This window comes from Euleptes europaea, chromosome 7, assembly GCF_029931775.1.
Source record: "Euleptes europaea isolate rEulEur1 chromosome 7, rEulEur1.hap1, whole genome shotgun sequence".
NCBI lineage: Eukaryota > Metazoa > Chordata > Lepidosauria > Squamata > Sphaerodactylidae > Euleptes > Euleptes europaea.
The window spans coordinates 67921563-67945788 of NC_079318.1; the positions used below are offsets into that span (position 1 = coordinate 67921563).

Below are 24226 nucleotides of genomic sequence, written 5' to 3' on the forward strand. Positions count from 1 at the left end.
GGCGAGGACCACCCTCTGGTCCCTGGGGACAGGCACCATGGATGTGGAGCAGGTTGCAGCAATAAACTTTTATTCACCAAGGTGACAGCAGGCAGGGCTTCCTCAGGGCAGTTTCTGCACTCCCTTGACGAAGCCACCTTAGTTCCCCCGCCTATCACATGCTGCTCTCATAGCCGCTTCTCTCGTTCTCAGGCACACATGTTGTGCCCATCTTGCACTGCCCAACTCCTCTTTGCGGCCATCCTTAAATCCGGTGTATCTTGGCATTTCATCTTGCTTTCAATTTTGTTTGCTTTACTTTGTTAACTGTTTTAACTGGTTTTTTTAAAAAATTCTATAGGCCGCTGCAAGAGCCTGTATGTTAAACAAGCAGGTTAAAAATGTCAAAATTGACAAACGGTTGGCTAGTTGCCTAGGGAGATTCTTTTTGTTAGATCTGAGAGTGCTTGCCTAAATATCAGGGGTGTTTGATTTCTCTTACATCCCTCACAATGCAGTACATGAACCATCTCTTCTAGCTACATGATACTAAACGGAGACATAAGAGGTTTCCTTGTATCAGATCAGACCATTGGTCCATCTCATGGGATCTGTTCTAAGTAATAGCTCTCGATGACCTCAGGCAGAGGCTCCAGCCCTTCAACTTGAGAGCCTTTTAAATGGAAATGCTGGAGTTGTAGTCTAGGAGCTTCTGCGAGCAAAGCATGTGCTCTGCTAGTGAACGATAATAGCTTCATAAGCAATTCTACAAAGCTTCCAAAAAGAATTCGGATCTAATTAAAGGCTGTGTTAACATGAATCAGGTACCATTTGATGTTTTCTAGTAGTTTCATAGGGTATTTTTAATCCCTGTATCATTCACACCTGATAGATACAAAGGAGAACATTTGCCTTAGTGAATACATTTTTAGCACAATCAAACTGCCTTTTTACTGGTCAACAGTTACTTCCTTGGGGTTCAGTCCCGTGTTACCTCAACAAATGTGTGAATCTCTGAATCACTCGGGGTCACATTGAATGCAACCCTTTCCATTCCGGCATCAGGATATGGAGGGCACTGTTGGCATAAGGAGGAATAATGTGGTTTACAGAGCTGCATACATTACCAGGGCAACACTGAACAAATGGTGGTTGTGGGGGGGGGGAGCATTTTTGGCAATTATATCAGTACGTAAAGAACAGGGAGCCAACATGTGACAAGGGTTGTTAAATTGAGATAACTGTTCATGTCATCAAGCCTGTAATTGAACAAGGGCTTATTGCTTGTCGTCAAATTGCATGGTTAATGTGCTGCCCTTGCATATATGGACTCCAGTGGATTTAGGCCTGGTTTTTGGCCAAAAACATTCTTATGCAGTCACAGGAAACCCTGCAGACCAGTCAGCTTTGCAACCAGGCTCTAGGCACAATGTTCATTGAAATCACTGGCGTTGCTCTAGCAACATTCTTATCAGGTGGCTTAATCTCAGTTGCATAATCCTCTCCCATTGTGTGCTGTTTATCAGCCAAATCATAGAAAGCAGGCTAAAGAAGATGAGAGGGAAGGTATCTCCTCAGGGGAAATGTGCAAAATCAGCAGTTTTAGAACAGGAGCTTCATTTTGGTTTAAAATATTGTCGAAGGCTTTCACAGGCAGAGTTCATTGGTTCTTGTAGGTTATCCGGGCTGTGTGACCGTGGTCTTGGTATTTTCTTTCCTTTCAGGAAAGAAAATACCAAGACCACGGTCACACAGCCCATTCATTTTGGTACTTGTATAAAGAGATCTGCAGGTTAGATGAGCTGCTGGGTCCTAAATAACATCAACTTATTTTGTCGAAGGCTTTCACTGTCAGAGTTCATTGGTTCTTGACAATGATTCAGCTCAAACCCAACCCCTTTCTGACTATATATTACTCTTCCTACACACTTGACACTGAGAGACACTGTCCTTCAGTGTTACTCCTCTGCAGATGCCTGCCACAGCTGCTGGCGAAACGTCAGGAAATAAAATACCAAGACCATGGTCACACAGCCCGGACAACCTACAAGAACCAACAACTTATTTGTTTTACTTTTTAAACTTCACTTATATCCCACTGGCCCCCCAATGGAAACCCAAAGCGTCTTACAACATTCTTCTCCATTTTATCCTCACAACAGCCCTGTGAGGTTGGTTAGGTTGAGAATGTGTGACTGGCCTGAGGCCACCGAGCAAGGTTCCATAGCAGAGTGGGGATTCAAACCTGGGTCTCCCAGATCCCGGCTCTCTTTATATAGTAGAATTTGAGACTCCTTCTAATCATCTCTGTGCTACATAAAATGGTTTGCTTTATAGGTAAGGGCAGGTGAAAGTCCAGTGACTTTTTATCGTAGACCCATTATTTGAAAAGCCAATCAGATGGGGGGCAGGGAAGCACACCAACAAGAGTTAAAATGCTTTTTAAGAGATGCCCAGTTTTACAATGCTGAAGCCATTAAACCATACTTTTGGTGGCGGGGGGACGAAGTGGCATCTCACCTGATTTGTATTCCAATTTAGTTCAGAACTTGAATTGCTCACAGGAAAACTTACACACACACAAACACACAAAAGCTTTACTATGGCTATTGAGAAAATGGAAAAATAATTTCCTTTGTCAGTAGGTGGCATCAGTTAGCTAGAGCAAATGAAAGAGAAAGAGACAGAATTTTGGTATGTCAAACCTTCCCAAATCCTGCATCAGTGGATAATAATAGTGAAAGGGTGGGGAAAAGCAGGATGTTAGAAGACAAACGTCTCTTACAGGTCTGTCTAAGCCTCTGCCTTACTTTAGATTCTTGACCTAATGTGCTGCCTTCCCTGAATGTGTACCAGCTAGCTGGAGTCTCAGGAAGAAGTATTCCCCTGCTCTGACACCGGAGATCATAATTAAATCATTAGGACTCTCAAATGGCAAAACTGTATCTGGACTGTAGCACTTTAGACTGCAGGCAGTAGGGGTGGGGCTAGCATTCTCTCCTATGCGTATGAAACATTAGCATGCCAGGTAGAAGGATTCCTTCTAGCCTTTCTCTTTGCTAGTTTTCTATGGCATACTTTGTGTGTTTATGAGCGAATATTCAAATAAGTAATGCAGGGACCTGCTGCTTGGTAGTACAGACCACATGTATAGCTTTACCACTTGATTCTGCTGAGTGGATAATCTAGCTCTCAGGTCTTTTATGCATGGCTGTTTCACTCGCCGCCACCTCTCCTACCGCTTCGGATCGTTGAGTTGGTTATGCGTGCCATTTCCGACCGCCACAGGTCACCTTGCTCTCCCCCTGCGTTTTCCGGCGTTTTGCCCACGTTTTCAAATTTGAGAAAAAACAGGTATCTGAAAACGCAGGCAAAACACAGGGGAGAGTGGGGCGACTTCTGACAGTCGGAAATGGCATGCATAATCCAAAGACCCGAAGTCATTGGAGGGAAACAGGCCTCAGATACATAAAAGGCCTCAGATTAACTGGAGGAACAAGGCATTGGTGGAATTGCAGACTAGGAAGTTAATATGGCCCACCATTGCCTCCTTCCCTACTGCCACCAGCTGGCAGCAGCACAGTAAGAGGCAACCAGTGGGCCAACGCTGATCATAGCTCTGCTGAAGGGTCCGAACCAAGTGGTCCCTGTGGTGGTGGCCAAGCTACTGGAGCTTGGCTCTGCTTGCTCCTGGCTGCTAGCCCTCCAGGAACATTCCCTGTAATGACCAATCTGTCCCTGAGCAAGATACACACAAAGCCAGTGTTCCCACACCGCCCTATTGCAATGAGATTTGAAAATATGATGCTACCTTAAACTGAGTCATATAACTCCTCTGGAGCAAATCTTTGTTCCTGTTGCTGTATGTTTTACATAATTCTTTAAGTTGTACATAGTTGGATAGGATATAAATTACGTTAATAGTGTCATTATCATTTTCAGATTGTCATGATCGTGTGTACCAGGAGCCTGCCGACCGTGTATCTTGGGAGTGCACGTTGCCCATGACCCTTCCAATATGCATAGAACCCATGTTGTTTGAAAGGGGCAATGGGTGAATTTTGCATACATGTTCAGCCTCTGTACATGCTGATTTTTCAGGGTTCTGGTTTGCTTGTACCAAAGCTGAAAATCTGTGTTACTCTTTTTTTTTAGATAACACGATGACCATGTTTATTGGGAGGATTTACATGTGGTTGCCAGGCCTCTGATATGTGTGGGCAGTAGGGCATGAATGTGTTCAAGCGCTAGGGTTGCCAGGTCCCTCTTGGCTACTGATGGGAGATTTTTGGGGTGGAACCTGAAGCGGGTGGGGTTTGGGGAGGGACTTCAATGCCTTAGAGTCCAATTGCCAAAGTGGCCTTTTTCTTCAGGTGAACTGATTTCTATCGGCTGGAAATCTGTTGTAATAGCAGGAGAGCTCCAGCTATACCTGGAGGTTGGCAACCCTATCAAACACAGTTGTGTGTAACCCAGCTAATGTGAACACAGCTGTGTTTAAGGAATAGGGCTACAGCCTCAGGAGTGGTCTTAGCCAATGGCCCACATGGGCAGCTTCCTTAGGCCCCACTGTAGAGGCAGCCCTTACCATCAAGGTAAGGGAAGGGAGGAAAGAAGAAGGGAGGAAAGAATAAGAGGGAGGCTCGTCAGCAGTGGCCCTCATCCGTCTTGCACTGGGTGAGGTCCGGCCCTTGCTTGGCCCCAGTGGTAGGGATGCCAGCCTCCAGGTGAACCTGGGAATCTCATCTCCAGACAACAGACATCAGTTCCTCTGAAGAAAATTGATGTTTTGGAGGGTAGATTCTATGATGTTGTGCCCCACTGAGGCGCCTGTCCTCCCTAGGCTCCATCCCCAAATCTCCAGGAGTTTCCCAACCTGGATCTGGCTACCCTACCCCCCCATCCCCTACCAGTGACTGGGGGGACCTGGCAACCCTACCCAGTAGGGTGCTGGTGAGTGGGGGCAATGATTCTGGGCCCCCATGCTGGATTTTTGCCCAGGGCCCCAGAATCACTAATACTGCTTCTGCGTGGGTGTAACTTCTACTGATTCCAGTGGGACGTATCCAAGTAAGCATTGCTAGGATTGAGCTATAAGGAATTAAACCAAAGTCTTCAGCATAGAGGGGTATTGAGGAAGATTCGGAGGGCAAGAGGGAAATGGTACCATGCCAGTATTCTAGGAAGAAGAGTTATACATAAGGATAAAAGAGTGTGCCATCTTTAGATATTGCTTATTTCTTTACGTTTTTCCTCCCACCCCCTTGTATGTAACTTAACAGATCAGAGCATCTCCCTATTCTGAAATGGATTTTTAAAAAAAATTCTGGACACGAGTGTGAATTTCTAGACTATCTCGGGGGGGAAAACAGCACAATTGGCAATCCAAAGAGAAATGCTGTCTACAGCTGTTTGTGTTGCAACACTCAATTGTTTGAGGGGATTTTGTTTTCTGCGTTAATCGCTGTCTGCAGTTTTCAACCATTGCACTCATGGTTATCATGCTACATGACAATAAGCGTGGAATGACAATTGACTGCGCAAGCAGAAAAGGCAAATAGCACAGGCTGGATTTATTCCTACAAGAGAATGGGATGGTAGGGTCCTGAAGAGCCGGAGAAGACCGAACCACCACAAACTGCTGGCAGGGGACGTTATTTTCGAGCCCTACCTTTATTTCAAAATCTATGCAAGCAAGAAACTAGGACATCAGAAAGAATGGTTCTTGCCATTCATCCCAATTATTTCTGTGCTAGTTTTCTGTTTTCAGGGAACTTGGGGTTATATTAACAGATGAAGCTGCCCTACACTGGATCAGACCATTTGTCTATCGAGGGGCACAACTAGACGTGATGGCGTCCACAGGTTAGACCATTTTAGAGCCTAACGCAGGTGATTTAAAAGAGCTGTGAGGGCTTGATCCTCATTAGGCACTGCAGTGCAGTGGGGACAGGTGCACTTGTCATCCCATGGCCTTCCCCACCGTGGCTGTTTTGGCCCTTGAAATATAGGGTTGCCAACCTCCAGGTACTAGCTGGAGATCTCCTGCTATTACAACTGATCTCCAGCCAATAGAGACCAGTTCACCTAGAGAAAATGGCCGCTTTTGCAATTGGACTCTATGGCGTTGAAGTCCCTCCCCTCCCCAAACCCTACCCTCCTGAGGCCCGCCCCAAAAATCTCCTGCCAGTGGTGAAGAGGGACCTGGCAACCCTATTGAAATAGCATGTGGGGAGGGACAAAGGTCAAGAGCATGGGGGAACCAAGCACTCGTTTCCCTTCCACGTGCCTTTTCGGAGGGGGAGGGGGGAGTGTGGCCATTTAGGTACTTGAAAAGGCATGGGGAGGAACAATAGGGCCTCTTCCTGCTGCACTGTGGGCCCAGTCAGGGTTGGGCCCTCACAGCATTTTTTTAAAAATTGCTTGCATTAGACTCTAAAATGGCATGTCTAGTTGTAGGTCAGTATTGTCTACCCACACTGGCAGTGGCTCTCTAAACATTTATACTGGCATAGAGTGGGACCTCAGATAATAATACTTGGCATTTCGAGTGTTCAAAGCGATCCACATTTCAGTCATTCTTTTCACAACCCAGGAAGGTAGGCCAGTATTATTACGTCCTTATTGCAGATGGGAAGTGGACAGAGTACCTTGCCAAAGAACACCTGGGGCAGGGGTGTCAAACATATGGCCCGAGGGCCAGATCCAGCCCCTTGAGAGCTCTTATCTGGACCGCAAGCCAGTCAAGGTAGCCACACACACCCAGTTCTGATCTGGGCTGGCGAGGCACGGCCTGGCCCAACCAAGTGACATTTATGTTATATCTGGCCCTTGTAACAAATGAGTTTGACACCCCCGATCTAGAGTCTTGAGCAGAGGTGTTTTGCATCACCTGCTACCAAACCCTTTAACTGGAGGTGCTGGGTATGGAAGCTGAGACCTTCTGCATGCCGAGCAGATGCTCTACCACTGAGCTATGGCCCCTCCCCAATTGTTTTTTTACATGTATGTAAGATGAGCATTCAACAGCTTGATCAAACAACTGCAGTCTGAAGCGATACAGCCCATTTTACCGTCTGAGGAGTCATTTCCACCTTACTCTGCTGCGTATGTAGATCCCCTAGGATCAGCATGGGGGGGCATTTGGGACTGCAGCAGGAAGAGGGGAAGTGAGGAAGCAGTGAACACATGAACACATGAAGCTGCCTTATCCTGAATCAGACCTTTGGTCCATCAAAGCCAGTATTGTCTACTCAGACCGGCAGCGGCTCTCCAGGGTCTCAGGCAGAGGTCTTTCCATCACCTACTTGCCTAGTCCCTTTAACTGGAGATGTCGGGGATTGAACCTGGGACCTTCTGCATGCCAAGCAAATATTCTGCCATTGAGCCACAACCCCTCCCCATGAGTTCTCCATGAGCAGAAACCTTCCACCCACCGAAAGGTGTGTGTGTGTGCATGTGTATACAAGTTTGTGAGTGGAAACATGGAAACCTTTTAGTCACAGGTAATATTATCTTAGTAATATTACCGGCTGCTTATTATGCACAAAAATATACATGATTACCTTTTATCGAGTAAAAATAGAATAGAAATTAACATTTTGAATCAGCAGTAATAAATACAATAAGTATAACATAATTTAGGTATTAAGTACAATCTATGTGTGTATATCAATGATTGAGACAATGTCGTTTATTGCAAACAGATGCAAACTTTTCCCCTTCCCCGTCTTTCCTTTCTGTATTCCCTACAAAATAATAAACAATTAAAAAACAAAAACAAAAAAACCTTTTAGTCACACTGGTCATTCTTTTTCTTTCCGTACAGAAGATCTTTCTAAGGAGCTGCTGATGCCCAGGCTAGCTTGAGAAGGTTCAAGATGACGACCACTGTAGCAACAGACTATGACAATATTGAAATCCAACAGCAATACAGTGATGTGAACAACCGCTGGGATGTTGACGACTGGGACAACGAGAACAGCTCTGCACGGCTGTTCGAGAGGTCTCGCATCAAAGCCTTAGCAGGTAGGCAGTTCACTACCCCTTTAAGAAGGTTTTCCAAGTGGGCAAGATGGTTTGATTTTTACCCTTTCCTGTAATTTAACACCTGTTGCGCAAATCTGACCGCTTATTGTCTTCACTTACTGACAGTTCTTCTGTTGGTTTTGGTTTTTTACTATTTTAATTCATATGTTGTCAACTGCTTTTGAATCAGGGTAGATATATTTTAATCAATAAACATCATAAGGCATTGTTGCCATTATTCATTTTCACTATGCATGCCTGGGACAATATAGATGCTAGGTAAATTCGATTGGGAAGCAGAGCTATTGATTTTCCTTTTATCAGTAGTTAGGGTTGCCAGGTCCCTCTTCGCCACTGGCGGGAGATTTTTGGGGCAGAGTCAGATGAGGGCGGGGTTTGGGGAGGGACTTCAATGCCATAGAGTCCAATTGCCAAAGCGGCCATTTTTCTCCCGGTGAACTGATTGCTATCGGCTGGAGATCAGTTGTATTAGCAGGAGATCTCCTGCTACTACCTGGCAGTTGGCAACCCTATCAGTAGTGCTCCTTAAAGAGGAGCAAAATACAGAGGAGTTCAATGTATACCCGTTTATATAGGATAGGAAAATGTGTTTTGCAATTTACTCCTTTCTTCTTATACACTAGAAAGCCTGCTGAGATGTTAGTCTCCAGAAAATGAGTTAACAGGTACTACGTGTTTGGTTTCTCTGTGCTGTGTTCTTTGGAAAGGTCCATAATTGTTGTTTATGCCTTGAGAGTTGCCAGGCCAGCCAAAATAAGGTTCAAGTATGGGGAAAACCTCTCAAGACAATCATGCATTTTAAAGCTAAGCGTTCCTCTATTAGGTGTTACTTTTTCTGACAGATAATATGAAGAAACAAGTTTCTTTTCAGCACAGCATTTGCAGAATGTAAGCAAATGGGAGTCGATATTATAATGGAGTTGATATTATGGAAGGTAATTGTAATACGATATCACTTGGGAGCTTGTCATCACTTTCATTAGGGCTTAGCCATGTATTCCTTTTGGATGTAGTAAAGCTGTCACAAATGCTGCAGTCTGAAGCCATGAGGATAAATCACTAGGTCCTTGGCCCGAGTGTCCGCCACTCCACTACTGCACTTAAAGGAGAGTGAAGATATTCTGGTATGGAATAAACTACAATTTGTTACGACGTCTGAATGGGCAAAACAACAACCTATAGTTTATTCTTTTGTCTATAAACTAGAATTCTAAGCCAGGATTGAATCCGTGCTTTAGAGAATCTTGCTTTGTAGGCAAGAGAAATCATAGTTTATTGTATCTCCCAAATCAGATGTCAGTAACTGCATTTTGTCCCAAAATCTGTATGGCATGTGTGAAAGGAGGAGGGAGGATAGGGTGTACATGGTCTCAAGGATTCCTGGCTCATTTTCAGTGTGATTTGATATGGCGATTGCCTGTGTGAATGCCTCTGCCTTTGTGTCAGTGATGACAGGGAAATGGAGAATCTTTACTGTGTGGATGCAGCCAGGGGCTTCATATGTCCTGCTTGTATGCTTCTTGGAGGCATCTGGATGTCTAGTGTGGGGAAAAGATGCTGGAGTACGTGGACCAGCAATCGGATTCAGCAGCATTCTTCTTATATTCTCTCAGATCTTTTATTTTTGTTATGATCCAGTGTGGCATGGTGAGAGGTGAACCGGAAAGAATGGAGCTGAAAAGGCAGAATCTAAAAGGCAGTTCATTAAACTGGTATGTTCACTGAAGGAAACTTAATGGGAAACGCTTAAGGGGCTTAGGCTGCAACTAAATTCTGACACGTAAGGGTCCAGGTCTCTGGTCCTGTAGGAGTTAGCCCTTGTGGGCATTGTCTCATAACTGGCAAGTTTGGTTTGTTTGATTAATACATTTCTATACCTCTCTCCTGATCAAAATTCTTGAGGAGATTTCTGGGATGTAAAACACTAAGGCTTGGATTCAGTCATGCACGAGTGGAAATATAAACGGACTTATTGCAGTTCCACTTGCACAAGATCTTGTGCCGACACCTAGCATTTCCTCCCTGAGTATTATAGTGACCAAAAATCAGTTGCATAAAATCTTGTGCAAGTGAGGAGGATACAATAAGTTTGACTGAGTGCAAGTGACTAATGTGGTCTTTTTCTTGCATTTCTGCTCGCAGAACAGCTCTACTTCAAGTGGCAGCTTTGTATGGAGTCCAACGCTAGGAATACAGTAAAACACAATGAAAACCAAACCATAACAGCTGCATTAAAATCAAACTAAAACACCAGTCCTAAAAGCCCTAAAACGATTAGCTAGAACCCCACAGAATGGTAATAAAAAACAAAATTATTGGGGCATATCATATAAAATGCAACTGACATCAAACAAAGACATCCATCACTTCAACACAATGGCCGCAACATCAGCAATTCACACACGAAGCTGCCTTATACTGAATCAGATCCTTGGTCCATCAAAGTCAGTATTGTCCACTCAGACTGGCAGCGGCTCTCCAGGGTCTCAGGCAGGGGTCTTTCACATCACCTGCTTGCCTAGCCCCTTTAAGTGAAGATGCCGGGGATTGAACCTGGGACCTTCTGCATGCCAAGCAGATGCTCTACCACTGAGCCACAGCCCCTCCCCAATGAAAGCAGAAACAGAAAACAATGAAACAGGAAAAAAAGTTGAAGCTGGCACATTGGCCAGATGCCACAACAGAAAAAGGCCCTGGTTTTAGTGGCCATCCACTGCACTGCTGAAGGTGGAGGAACAAGGAACAGGGATTCAGGTGATGAGCATAACTCCTGAGCAGCCTCACTTGGGACTAGGCAGTCCTTTAGATACTCCAGCCCCAGAGCATTCAGGGCTTTTAAACAACTGCGATTTTGAATTGTGCTTGGAAATGTTCTGGCAGGCAGCAAAGGCCTTTGAGCACTGGCAAGATATGTTTTCTGTGCAAATGGTTGCTAACAGATTTGCCACTGCACTGTGGATTAATGGAAGTTTCTAAACTGTCTTCAGAGGCAGTCACGCATAGAGCATGTTGAATAATGTAATCTAGAGGTGATCAGAGCATGGATAGGCATGACCAAGCCACACTTCTAAAGGTAGGTGCACCAGTAGGGTTGCCAACTCCAGACTGGAACATTCCTGGAGATTTGAAGGTACATCCTGGGGAGGGTGGGGTTTAAGGGTACAGTGCCATAGAGTCTACCTTCCAAAGCTGCCATTATCTCCAGGCAAACTGAGCTCTGTAGTCTGGAGAATAGTTGTAATTCCATGAGATCTCCAGCTGCCACCTGAAGGTTGGCAACCCTATGTACCAGTCAAAGCATGACCAGTGCTATAAGCATTGCCAGCGGAAACTTCAATATCTATCTGCTGGGATGGGTTTAACCACTTTCACACCGCAAACCTGCTCCTTTCATGCTGCCACCACATCCCAGAAAGGCTGGACCCATCCTCCTTCATTGGCACTGCTTTGTAAAAATGCTTGCATTTGCAGAGTTGCAAACCCCCAAATCCTGCAAATGTACCTATAGGAGTTTTAAATGTATCACAAGGTCAGTGGCCCCAATGTGCAGGTGCGAGCGCCCTTCTCAGCTTATGACTCTGGGTTAAAGTAATATTTTGATTCGCTTGCTACAGGATATATGTCTCCAAAACACCTTCAGATGCATAAATCAGTTGCGGACTCTCAGTTTTTAAACCCCATCTGTGACATCTAGTCATTTTGTATCATTTGGAAGCAGCCATCCGGTTTCAATGCCAGTAACATTAATTTCAGAATCCTATGGGATATAGAAGGCAACATAGCCTTCTATAGAAGGCAACATAGCCCCACGTCATAATCCATTATCTTGGCAGCAGTTACCACCTTCTCAAACTGGTGGTGGTGGGGGGAACCAAATCATTGAGTTTTGTTCTTTAATAATGAAATAAGCTCATTGGTCTCCGTTGGCCATGTTCCTCATTGTTACTATGCCCATTATCTACCTTGCCTTGTTGAGGCATTTTGTTGGTCACTTGAAACAGGCAACAAGTGATCCAAGTATTGCTTGTGTAGTAAAAGGATATCTGTTCTGTCAGCTTCCTTTTGCTGCTCTGGGGCAATGCCCTGCATCGTCATTTCAACTCACTCTGTAAATGATTTCCCAAATCTCATGGTAGCATGCCAACATTCCTGACCTCTGAACAAAATGTCTCAGCGGCGTGGGCCATATTGCGAGGTGGGGCTGTGCCAGCTCAAAAGGCACAGTGGCTCTCCCAGCCTGTTTGCAAGAGACATAGGCCCCTTTCAGATTACTGTTCTAAACCAGATTTCATCAGTTGTTGGCCCGTTTCCGAGTAAAGCAACACAGAGATGGGTGTTCATACAGCACATTTCAGATCGTCTATGAGCCGTTTCTAAAGTGCTCTGGCCAGTTCAAACAGCACCACTATTGTTTTGCCATCTTTTTTGATAGCCCATTCTTTTCCATCTACAGCAACAGGCATGTCAGTGGTGCTGCTATAACGTTATAGCACTATAATGCTTTAGCGCAACTCTTAGAACATTTTTTTAAAAGCCGAAAAAGAATGTGCCACACCAAAAATGGTGGGAAAACAATAGCAGTCCTTTCGGAAGTGCTCCAGACTGTTCAAACAGAACACTGAAGCAATTCAGAAGTGCAAGGAAGAACTGAAAATGGGAGAAAGCAGTTTTCATAAAAAACGGCAGAGGCCCACAGTGCCAACAGGATGCAAATGGCTTTGTCCGAACAGGTAAAAATAATCTATTAGCAGCCAGGAGCCAAACCATTTGAGCTTGAATAGACACAAAAAATCTGTTAGCAACCTGCTGTTCAACCAGATTATAAGGGCAGTTTGAAAGGTGCCATAGTGTCAAATGCAGCTTCACGCTCCCAGCAGCAACTACCAAATCCACACACTCTGACCTTGGCAAGTGAAAGAGGCCACTCTTGTTGGAAAGCAAGGGAGAAACTGTGCTCAAAGATCCTAGTGAGCAAAACCATATCCATTAGGAAAGTCAGGTGACAGACAGGGACCCAAACGAAGCAGCTGTTTGAGTAGTAGGTAAAAGGTAAAGGTCCCCTGTGCAAGCACTGCTGGCCCACGGGGTGACGTCACATCCCGACGTTTACTAGGCAGACTATGTTTACTGGGTGGTTTGTCATTGCCTTCCCCAGTCGTCTACACTTTACCCCCAGCAAGCTGGGTACTCATTTTGCCAACCTCAGAGGGATGGAGGGCTGAGTCAACCTTGAGCCGGCTACCTGAAACCGACTTCTGTTGGGATTGAACTCAGGTCGTGAGCAGAGCTTTTAACTGCGGTACTGCAGCTTACCACTCTGCGCTACAGGGCTTTCTGTTTGAGTAGTATATGTGCTCAAATCCCTAAACCCTCTTTAGTTACAGAAGGGACTAAAGAAGTCCATCCATACAGTCTTCTTTTTATTCAGCCCTTCATCTAAAGAGCTCAGGAGAGTTCAAATGGAACTTCTCATTTTTGCAGGCATTTTGTGAGGGAGGGGGGTTGTTTGTTATGCCGCATATGTTTTAAATTTGAATTTGAGTGACAAAAGAAAGGCAGGGTACAAATAATGCATACGTATACATACATAACCACCTTCTTAGCTTAGTTACCTAAGGATACCCAATAAGGGCCAAACCAGATAGGGGGGAATCCTTTTGTATTTATTCACAGATCTGCCTGTTCATGTGTAAAACAGAGGGTTGAAGCTTGTTTTTACACAGAAAATGGAGCTTGCAGATGAGAGGAGCTAAACTTTCCCCTGCCTTACTTCATTGTGCTGTGTTTTTGGAAGCATTTTTCTTCTAGTTTCCTCTTACCCCCACCCATGTCAGATTGGCCCTATTGTTTATTTTCATTTATACCTCACCTTTCTTCCCAGTGGGAACCCAGTGCATCTTACGGCATTCTCCCCTTTTCACACAAAAAATGTTCAGATATGAACTAGGCAAGTAGTTTCAGCTTTTGGCTGTTCTGACATTGTATGTGACTGTAGAAAACAGCAAGAGTCTGGTAGCACCTTAAGGACTAACAAAATTTCTGGCTGGGTATGAGCGTTTGTGAGTCACAGCTCAGTTCTGTACCTGAAGAAGTGAGCTGTGACTCACAAAAGCTCATACCCTGCCAGAAATTTTGTTAGTCTTTAAGGTGCTACTAACTATTTCTCTTTTCAACTGCTACAGACAGACTAACACAGCTTCCCATCGTAATGTATGTGACTGAAAGTTAATACCTATAGACAGTGAGCCGCCAAACTCCCCATTAGTATCCATTAGCCTCCATCAGTTACCTCTGCATATAGACTAATCCTGCACCACTCTCTATTGGTTGTTTGACCAGCATATGATCAATGGGAATGGAAGCATCTTCCCAGTGCTCATAATTACTAATCACAGATTTGACAATGTTGTTTTCTGTCTAGAGCTCTTTTGCCGGGGCGGCTCTTAAAGAGACACTGTAATGCTCTTGTACATCTCCTGTTCATTTTGACCGGGGTTCTGCAGGGGAACTTCTAACTGGACTGTGCCCCCAAGTCTGTAGATGATGCCAAATCAGTCATGACAGTAAAATTTAGATGTTAATTGATTTTGTGCCAGGTTTTATTAGGGGGTGTGGTCTCAAAAGACTAACAACCCTTTCCTTTTATCCAGCTAAGGATCATAGTGATTTAATACAAAGGATAGTGAGTTTAGCAGGGATCCTATTAAAGGCAGTTAGAAGGCTGCATTGACTCTAGATACTGCTTCACACTCTAGGTGAGCAATAAATAATACACATGAAACAATCACTTAAGGGACATCTAATACAACACGCACAATTAAATTATTCAGCTAGTCTAAAAGAGGCACCCATTTCAGTGCTTTCAGAAGCTTGCTGTAGATTTGATATGGTGCTATATTTAGGCCTGCTTCAAATGTTACAAATGGGAAATACTTCTGTTTAGGGGAAGGGGGAAAGGAGGAAAGAAAGGGGAAAGGTATGTGGTCACCCCCCCCACCCCCCAGCTCTTACCACCAGTGTGATGTAAAGTTCCCAACCTTATTAAACCTGCGGACACTTTGGGAATTTTGAAAAGGGTAGCTGGCACCACCAAAAATGCCTGCCTTGGGGGGCATGGCCAGTCAAACTGGCTACCACAGGTAGCATCTTCCTATGATGGAGGCAGCAGCTTCCAAATGGGCACTCCAGGCAGACACAAAGGTAAAACTGCTCCTGGGCTTTTCTGCTGTATGCCCTGTTCCACTGAGATGAAGGGAAGCTGGGATTGTGGCTTTGCTTTGGGGAGGAAGGAACCGGGTACTAGGAAACACAATAGTGGGCACGAACATTGGGGACCATGAGATAAACAGTGGTGGAAGCTTCATGTTCCTTCTAACATCTATCCTGAGAGAGTCCCCCCCCCAAAAAAAAAACACAGTAAGAGAGGAAATATGCTTACCTTACACTCTCTATCCCACCATGTCCTTCTGAAGATGGGAGATAATAACATAAGAACATGAGAAAAAATGCTGGCCCATGGCCGTAACAATAAATTACAATTACATAAGAAAAGCCATTCTGGATCAGACCAAAGTCCAACAAGTCCAGCAGTCTGTTCACACAGTAGCCAACCAGGTGCCTCTAGGAAGCCCACAAACAACTGCAGCAACATTATCCTGCCTATGTTCCACAGCACCCAATATAATAGGCATGCTCCTCTGATCCTGGAGAGAATAAGTATGCATCATGACTAGTATCCATTTTGACTAGTGGCCATGAATAGCCCTATCCTCTATGAACATGTCCACTCCCCTCTTGATGCCTTCCAAGTTGGCAGCCATCACCACATCCTGGGGCAGGGAGTTCCACAATCTACCATAATGAATGGATGTACATTCTGCTCCCACTTTGGGAGAATGCACATTTCCTCAACAGCATATATATCTCACCCCTTCTGATGGGATCTGGAAATGAAGTTATCTACACTGCCTCTGGATGGCCCAGGCTAGCCCAATCTCCTTGCATCTCGGAAGCTAAGCAGGGTCACCTCTGGTTACTATTTGGATGGGAGACCACCAAGGAATACCAGTGTTGCTATCCAGAGGAAGGCAATGGCAAATCACCTCTGTTAGTCTCTTGCCTTGAAAACCCCATAAAGGGTTGTCATGAGTCAGCTGTGACTTGACAACACACATACATACATGCTACCTCTGTCCTTGCTTTGTTGGCATGAGCAAATCACCAGTGAGACATGCACCTCCAGAGGTGGATTTCACAGGAGTTTGGATATAACATACACAGTATGTGAAATAAGTTTTTAAAAAAATGATTGTGTAGTTCTCTGCAGGAAATAATTCTTCTCTTCATTTGTCTTCATTGCTTCGCAACCTAGGGATCTTTTCCAACTCAGAAAATATGTAACTTCAGAGTAGGTTTTATTGATTTTAGGTTTTCTATTTGCGTTTTAATGTTATTATTGAGATGGAAGCTTCCCTTGGCCTGAAGTTCAAATCCATTTTGGCTTGCTGAATTATTGAGCCCTTTCCTGCCACTAATTTTTTTTTAAATCTCCTGGGGTAGTGCTTTAGAAATGAACAAGCATCTTCTTGTCATTTCAGATGTCAGCATCCCCCATCCTTGTGTTTTCAACTGCAATGACCACTGCTACTGCTACTATTAAGTGTCAACAGCCAGCCTGACTATTAGGCAAGGTGTGAGGGATGCTGATTTGAGCATTCTTTTAAGGGAAGAATATTAATCTAGTTTATCCTTGTATATTTTTTTTTGCCGTCATAGGAGGCCATTTGGCACCTAAATGTATTGGACCATCTCTAGTCAGGGTTGTTAACATCCAGATGGGCCCTGTTCTGGAATTACATTTGATCTCTGGACTGTAGAGATCTGTTCCCAGGGAGGAAATGGCAGCTTTGGGGTGTGGATTCTGTGACATCATATCCCCTCCCCCTGCTGATCTTCCCCTGAGATAGGGTTGCCAACTCCAGTGTGGGAAATTCCTGGGGATTCGGGGGAGGCGCTTGGGGAGAGCAGAGTTTGAGGAGGTCCCAGGTACCTCCCTCCAAACTCCAGGAAACTCCCCCCCCAATCTAGATTAGTTGTAAGTGAAGAAAAGAGAAGTGAGGGTTTACTTCTTCCTTGGAGCGAGGGAAGAAAGGGCCAATATTCCAGTGCCAAAGCTGCTTTTAAATTCCCCGTTAAGAGCTTTAGAAATAAAGTTTCATATGAACAGTAAGTCACAGGAGAGGTAGAGATTGCTCCATTTGTTTGGTATGTTCTGGGAGATCTCTCTCTCTCTCTCTCTCTCTCTCTCTCTCTCTCTCTCTCTCTCTCTCTCTCTCACACACACACACACACACACACACACACACACACATATACACACATCTTAAAGCCATAACCCCACACGGCTGCAGTATTTGTTTAAGGGGGATTTCACTTTAATGGTAGAGGAAGACTTCCAAATAAATGTAGAAGAGTTTGAGGTTGCAGAGAAAACTAGAGGTCAAGTGCGCAAAGGACATTAGAGGGATTTGTTCAGTACTAGACGGAAACTTAAAACCCAAAGCACCTGGTTTGCAGGTCGTTCTTGTTCCGCTGTCAGCTGGAATCCTCAGGGCTACTCCAGCTCCAACAGCATCTTCCTTTTCAAGGTGAGACTGAACTTGCAGCTATTTTAAATCAGAGCTGCTGCAAAAGCATCTGGTGCGGCATTGGCTCGTGTATGAATCTGGCATTGGACTGCTAGTAGTTCCAGTGCCCACAAAATTGCACACAGGAGAATGCTGTTGAGTTGCCACTGCGGCAGGGTTGCCTGATTTCTGGCTGTCTGGACAGGACCGGGAGGTGGAACAGGACAAACGCCAAGGAATCGGGCGGAGAGTTAAATCTTTCTGATTGCCCCTGCAGCTGGCGCTTGTAGGCACAAAGGATGTCGCTGGGGTGGGGCTGCTGGTTGAGGATCTGCCCAGAGGTGTGCTGCGGCCCTATACCACACTCAGCAGTGGGATTGAGTTTAACAACCTGGCACTTCAGAGCACAGGCGCAGGCTACACAACTCAAGCACGCCCAGTAAGTGAAAATGCCTCTTTACTCTTGAGTATTTGAGATATACTCCAAGACTTTTGGTAACTAGCTCAAAGGATTGGCTTTTGCATTTTAAAAATATGCCGACTAGTCTGCAGGTTGTCATTTAAAAAAAAAAGCTAATCTAGGTTTCCCCCCCCCCCCTTGTTCAACTGGCAGCTCTACGCTACACATTTCTGTCATTTAACAGAGAAAAAGAGGCACACTGACCAGTGAGAAATAATCGGAAACTTTCTCCACCCCTTGTCGAAAACCCAGTCACTCAGTTTAGCAATGATCTGGCAGCCTGGAAACCTGGTGGTCTTAGTCTGGTGGGTAGAATTGTATCAATGAAGTTTGCTTGAGTAGGTCAGTATTATCAAAAACTAAGGGCAGGAGTTACTTTACCTGCAGTGGAGGTCTTTCTATCTGTCATTAACATTTTAATCTAGCCCTTCCTTCAAGAAGTTCAGAGTAGTGTACATAGATCTTTCCCTCCTTTAGCCTCACAACAGCTCTGTGAGATAAATTAGTCTGGCCCAGGGTCACCTGGTGAAATTCATGGCTGATTAGGAATTTGAACTCATGTCTCCCCTGGTCAGGGAGTATATTTGGTGGAACTCAAGGCTACTGCAGGCGATCTCAGGGGGGAAAGTTGGACCTGGTTGTGGAAAACAGACCAAGAAGTGCAGTGCCAAATCAGAGTAAAGAGGCAGAGGTGAAAGCCATAATACAAACAGTTGCCAAAAAGACAGCCCAGAATCTGGGAGGAGAAAGTAGGCAGAACAAGGGGAAGGTAAGGATTCAGGGAGAGAAGAAATCCTATTGCAGGCTAGTTCGAACTGGAAATGTTGAGAACAGTAAGCAAGAATTACAGTTGTGTTGACCAAGCCCCTAGCAAAAGGCGGGTTTCTTGTAATCATGCCTGGCTTGGCCAGTTGGGAAGTTTCTTACTGCCTGTCTATCAAAGGGGTTGGTTTTAAGAATCTCTGTTCCCTGAGGGGCTTGAAAAGGGCTCTAAATCCTAGGTGCATATATAGTATTGGACATCTCTCCAGCTTACCTCCCTTTGCATCCCCTGCCATCTGCTTCTTTTAACACTTTTTTTTAAACATCAAAGTATAAATTCTAATAAACAATTGTTGAAAGTACATACATATATAGATAAAAGATAAAATGTAAAGACTTCCTCTACACCTCCCTCAGTCTTGTCATTTATTTGTACTCTCCTTTGTTTAAGGCTCTAATCCTAATATTATTACAAACGTTTATAAGATATTTTTTTATTTTGTTTAATTAACATTACTCATAATCTAAGTATTTGCTATTTCATTTGTCTATATTCAAAAAAAGAGAAAGAAAAAAAAAGAAAGAACAACAGAAATAAAAAGCACTATTTTTATAATAAAAAATGGATTAGGTAATAAGTATTATTTTTAACTTCCTTTAAATATCATTATGATTCCTCCATTTCTCCCACATATCTAATAATTATCAGTTATATTAATGCCATTAATTATTCTGTTTTTGTCAAAGCCAAGCCATTTAATCAGTCCTTTTTAATTAAATCCCAAGAAAGACTAAACCCTTTGACCCAGTCTCTTTATCTTAAATTTCCAGCATCTTCCTCTTTTTCCCAGTAGCTTTAAACGTCGAAGCGCATCCATGGAGGTTGTTAGTGCAATTCCCTCTGTGAAAATTGATGGGGGATAGTAAATCTGCAGGATGTTTTCTTCCATCCCTAAGGCGAGAAGAAAAATCCCGGTATTTCCAGCTTTTTGCCCTTTTAAATTCTCCCAGTTGACTTTGAAAAGTTCATCAGGTAAATCATACGAACAAAAGTCAAAATCTCTTACATTCATATCCATGTTTGTCAATTGGGTTGGTTCAATTTCTTCTTGTAGATGTATATCCTTTGGTGGTCCTTCATAACTCTCCATCTCCTTTGCAGAATTTAATTTGTCTTTTAATGGTTTGTCATTTGGGGAGCTTCCTTCTCTCATCTCTGATCTCATTGTCATAATTTGGTCTTTTATATCCTTGAGATCTCCCGTAATTACATCCAGTTTCCAATTGACAAGTTCATAGATATTGTCTGTCAGAGAGACTAGTCGATCCATAAATTTAGTCTCACTTTCCATGGTTGCTACTTCTGGTAGTTTGTTGAGATTTAATTTGTAAAATCCGGACAGGTATACGTTGTGAGTTGTAAAGTGGTGTTATGGGGGGCATGATATAAGGTCGCACACCTGCCGTTCCTTCCTTTTGCCTAGGAACTTGGGAAGTATTTGCCAGTTACACAGTGGTGCCACACATCCGGTCTCAAATCCCGTAGTATTCTCACGATGGCAGACGATAGCTGATACTTCCGGATAAGACGTGGCTTGAAAATTTGTTTACTCAGAAAAGCCTCCTCCCGGAAGTGGGGGGGGGGAATCTGCTCGTCCCTCCCCTTTACACTTCTAAATTTCTGATTGGTGGCTGTAATGTCATTCAGAATGTCCCAATTGTTATGTCTATCCACCGATCAATTTGATTAAGATTCTGCCGGCTTATCCAATATTTTTAAATGTCAAAGAGTCATCCAAATCTCAGATGGGGAGATAAGGATTCTGTAGATATTTTTTCCACTCCTTCGGGACTTCCAATTCCAGGTAAAAGAGTTCGTCTTCGGTCTTCTGTGCAGTCCCACATTGGGGCCTGCGCACGCGCAGGCCAGCTATCGGAAAGATCTCTCTTAGCTTCTATATGATAGATAGGGGGCGCCGCCTCCTTCGCGCATGCGCTAGCTTTCCCGCCCAAGCTACGCGACGTAGGAGGGCGGCGCCCCCTGTCCTTTTTCTGCCGCCTGTGGAAAAGGTTCTTCTCCAGCTTCGTTGTCGTTATTCATGAGTTTTTTGTCTTCAATTCTTCAATTAAAAAAAATCGTTCTTCGCCGCAGTGCGGCTATGGCGCAGAACACGCTTTTTAAGAAGTGCACTAGATTTAGTTCTTGTTACTTACTCAGATTTTAGAAGAGTAGGTATTCTTGCTTATGTATCGTTGCTTAGATGGTAATAGGTAGGGGAGAGCTGAGCCTAATTCCAGAGAGATGTTCGCGGCAATGGTTTCCCCTCAGGCCAGGCGGGACCTCATCCAGGTTTCCAAGAGTCTTCCGATGACTCTCTCAGCCAAACTGGGGGTCAAACCACACTTCGTGGGCAGCAGGAGAGATCCTGTTTCCCAATCCACTATTTAGGATCGGGTAGGGGTGCAGGATTACACTCCAGATTCGAATGAATCGTGGTTCCCTTGGGAGCCCCCAAGAGACGTGGTGCTCAGTTCAGCGTCCCTAGCGGAAGTCCTGCTTCTTTTAACTCTTAACAGCACGTATATAAAGAGCGACAAGAACATATGTGTACATTCCCAGTTGCAATAAAACCAGTAACGGCTGTGAGGGTGGAAGAGGGCACAGCTTTTACTAGCTCAGTTCACATACTGTGATTTTGTTTACAGGAGAGGTGTATGATGGGCAACTAACTGGTCGACGGGGGCGGAGAGGTTGTGGGTGAGTGAGTCAATACGCGGATGCATATATGGATTGCCCAGGTTCTAATAAATGAAATGCGGAGAGTAGACATTGAGCTCATTAAAACAATTCATGAGTGGAACAGAGAACGAAGAAGGCGCTGGCTGCTCGCTCTGGAAATTCTGAAGTTACGTAGCCATTTTATGCCTTTGCTGGCAGCGATTTCGGGAGCCGAGTGGACGCATTGTGAGAGATGCATTCAGGAGAAAAGAAGCTGAAGGTTGTCTACAGAAGGATAAATGGCCTGTATTTCTCATTCTCTGCCTTCCTTGGTCTGAGTACTGTACATTGCAGGAACTGCCTTCGCCGCCCCAGCGTCCTGGCAGGATCTCCCTGCATGCCAAAGCCTTCAAACAAACAAAGAAATGAACTGCATGCTTCTGTGGTTTCAGCAAGGGACACAGTGAACTATTGGATGTGGTCATGTGGCCAAAGGGAGAGGCAAAGAGCAACTGAGAAACCAGAAAGAAGGGATTAAGGTCCCCCTTTCAAGGGTGCTTTAGCCTACTTTGCCTTCTGAAAGCAAATGGATTTTTTAAAAAAGGGTTCGCATTCTGTCCTCCTATGGTTAATCCAGGTTTTCCAAAATATGTTTTGATTCGATGTCTTTTTTTGTTGTGCTTTATCCTTAAGGTGTGTGAAGCCTTAAAAAAAAAATGTTTGTCTTCAGAAGCCGTAGCAGGTTTCAATAGCCCTCCTAATAATAGATTTATATTATTATTTTCCCTTTTATTTAGAATTTCTCGCCCCTCCTCCCCCCAATTCCCAAGGCAGGCAATAACTCTTCAACTCAAATGAAACCAATATATATCCAATAAAATAGAGGTCGTTTATGGCTACACTTATAGATGTGTTTGACCGTAGCAGCAAAACAAAACAGGAATCCAGTGATATCTGAAAGACTATCAAAATTTATTCTAGCCGAAGCTTTCGTGAGTCAGATGTTACAAAACTATGCATCTGATTAAGTGAGCTCAGTCTAGGCTGGAATAAAATTTGTTAGTCTTTAAAGTGCCACTAGATTCTTTTTTAATATTACTTACTCCATGAAGGCTTAACCCAGTCTTGCAGATACTCATGATTATGTGTTCACAGTAGGGTTGCCAGGTCTCCTTTGGCCACTGGCAAGGGGATGGGGCAATAGGCTTGCCAGATCCAAGTTGGGAAACTCATGGAGATTTGGGGATGGAACCTAGGGAAGGACAAGGACCTGAGCGATGTACAAGGCCATAGAGACCACCCTCCAAAGCATCCATTTTCTCCAGGGGAACCGATCTCTTTAGTCTGGAGATTAGTTGTAATTCTGGGGGATCCCCAGGTCCCACCTGGAGGCTGGCAACCCTATTTTACAGGGTGCTTTAAATGGCGAGGTCTAGGCTGTTTCCACACCAGGGTGGTTTTCTGTGGCAATTTGGTTGCTGATGTGATTCGATGTGAAATTGACATTGCATGCCATTCATCCCGAATAAATTGTTAGTTGCCTTGGTGAGAAAGTGACCACCTGCTAGCCTAGTTTCGCCAAGGTGCCTGTTGGTGGGACTTGCACCATCGAATTTATAGACTAAAACAATGTAAATGAGTAGCTCTAGGAGACCGGCTCAATATTAAGAATTCAAACAAACATAAAGGATATTGCACAGTGGTTAGAGCCCTGTTTAATGAGGCACTAATTTTTCGATCGTTGCTAGAAATAGAGCACAGAATGGAACAGGGGAACGGATGAAGCTTGGACTCCCATCAGGGCTTCTCAGATATAAATAATGTAGCAAACAGTTGGCAAGGTCAGACACTAAAGCAAGGATTGCCTTAGGACTGAAAGACTTCTCAGATTGGGAAGGCGACAACCCAAAAGAATGCCACTGCTTGGCAGTGGCACCTGAACCCTGGAACTCTCTCCCCGGGGAAACTTGTCTGCCCCCTCTGTTGCCTTCTTCCACCAGCAGGTGGAGACTTTTTTGGGGGGTCTTGTTTGAATCCCCTCAGTGATCCCTCCTTCCTTCTCATTGTTTTAAAATCTTGTTTTTATGCTTTATTATGTATTTATTTTAGCTCTGGTTGGTGTTTTAGCTCTGGAAGTTCCATAGTTAGGGAGCTGTTCTTAAGAATCTTTTAAAATGTTTTTAAGATGGGGTTTTATTATGTGTGTTTTAAATTTATTAGCCGGCTTGGTGGCCCTTCTAAGGACAGAAAGGAGCGGTATAAATTTTGTAAAATAAAATAAATAAATGGACTGTGCTGTAAATAACTGTGCTGTAAGTCGAGCCTAAATATGAAATACTGTGCCATTCTGATGTATACTGTTTTATATAAAGTTGGCAACAGGCTTGGAGAAATATTGTCTATATGCCATATCTTCAAATGTTGATAAAATTGTAAGGTCCAGTGGATTACTGGAGGTTGGGTTTTATCTTTCCAGTGTTGTAACATAAGTCTTTTAGCAACAGTTGGGCAAAGTGAGTCCATTTTCATTAGGGTTGTCAACCTCCAGGTGGTACCTGGAGATCTCCCACTATTACAATTGATTTGCAAACAACCAAAATCAGTTCCCCTGGAGAAAATGGCATTATAGTC

General features: G+C 44.2%; 1 protein-coding gene across 1 annotated transcript in view; it reads left to right on the plus strand.

The window, feature by feature from the left end:
- Positions 1-7811: 7811 nt before the first annotated feature.
- The window catches only part of SPTBN1 (spectrin beta, non-erythrocytic 1), a 176883-nt gene continuing 160468 nt past the window's right edge, over positions 7812-24226 (plus strand). Inside the window, exon 1 of the mRNA XM_056852636.1 lies at positions 7812-8007. Coding sequence (XP_056708614.1) covers positions 7860-8007 — 148 coding nt within the window. The 5' untranslated portion in view covers positions 7812-7859. The remainder of the gene's footprint in view (positions 8008-24226) is intronic.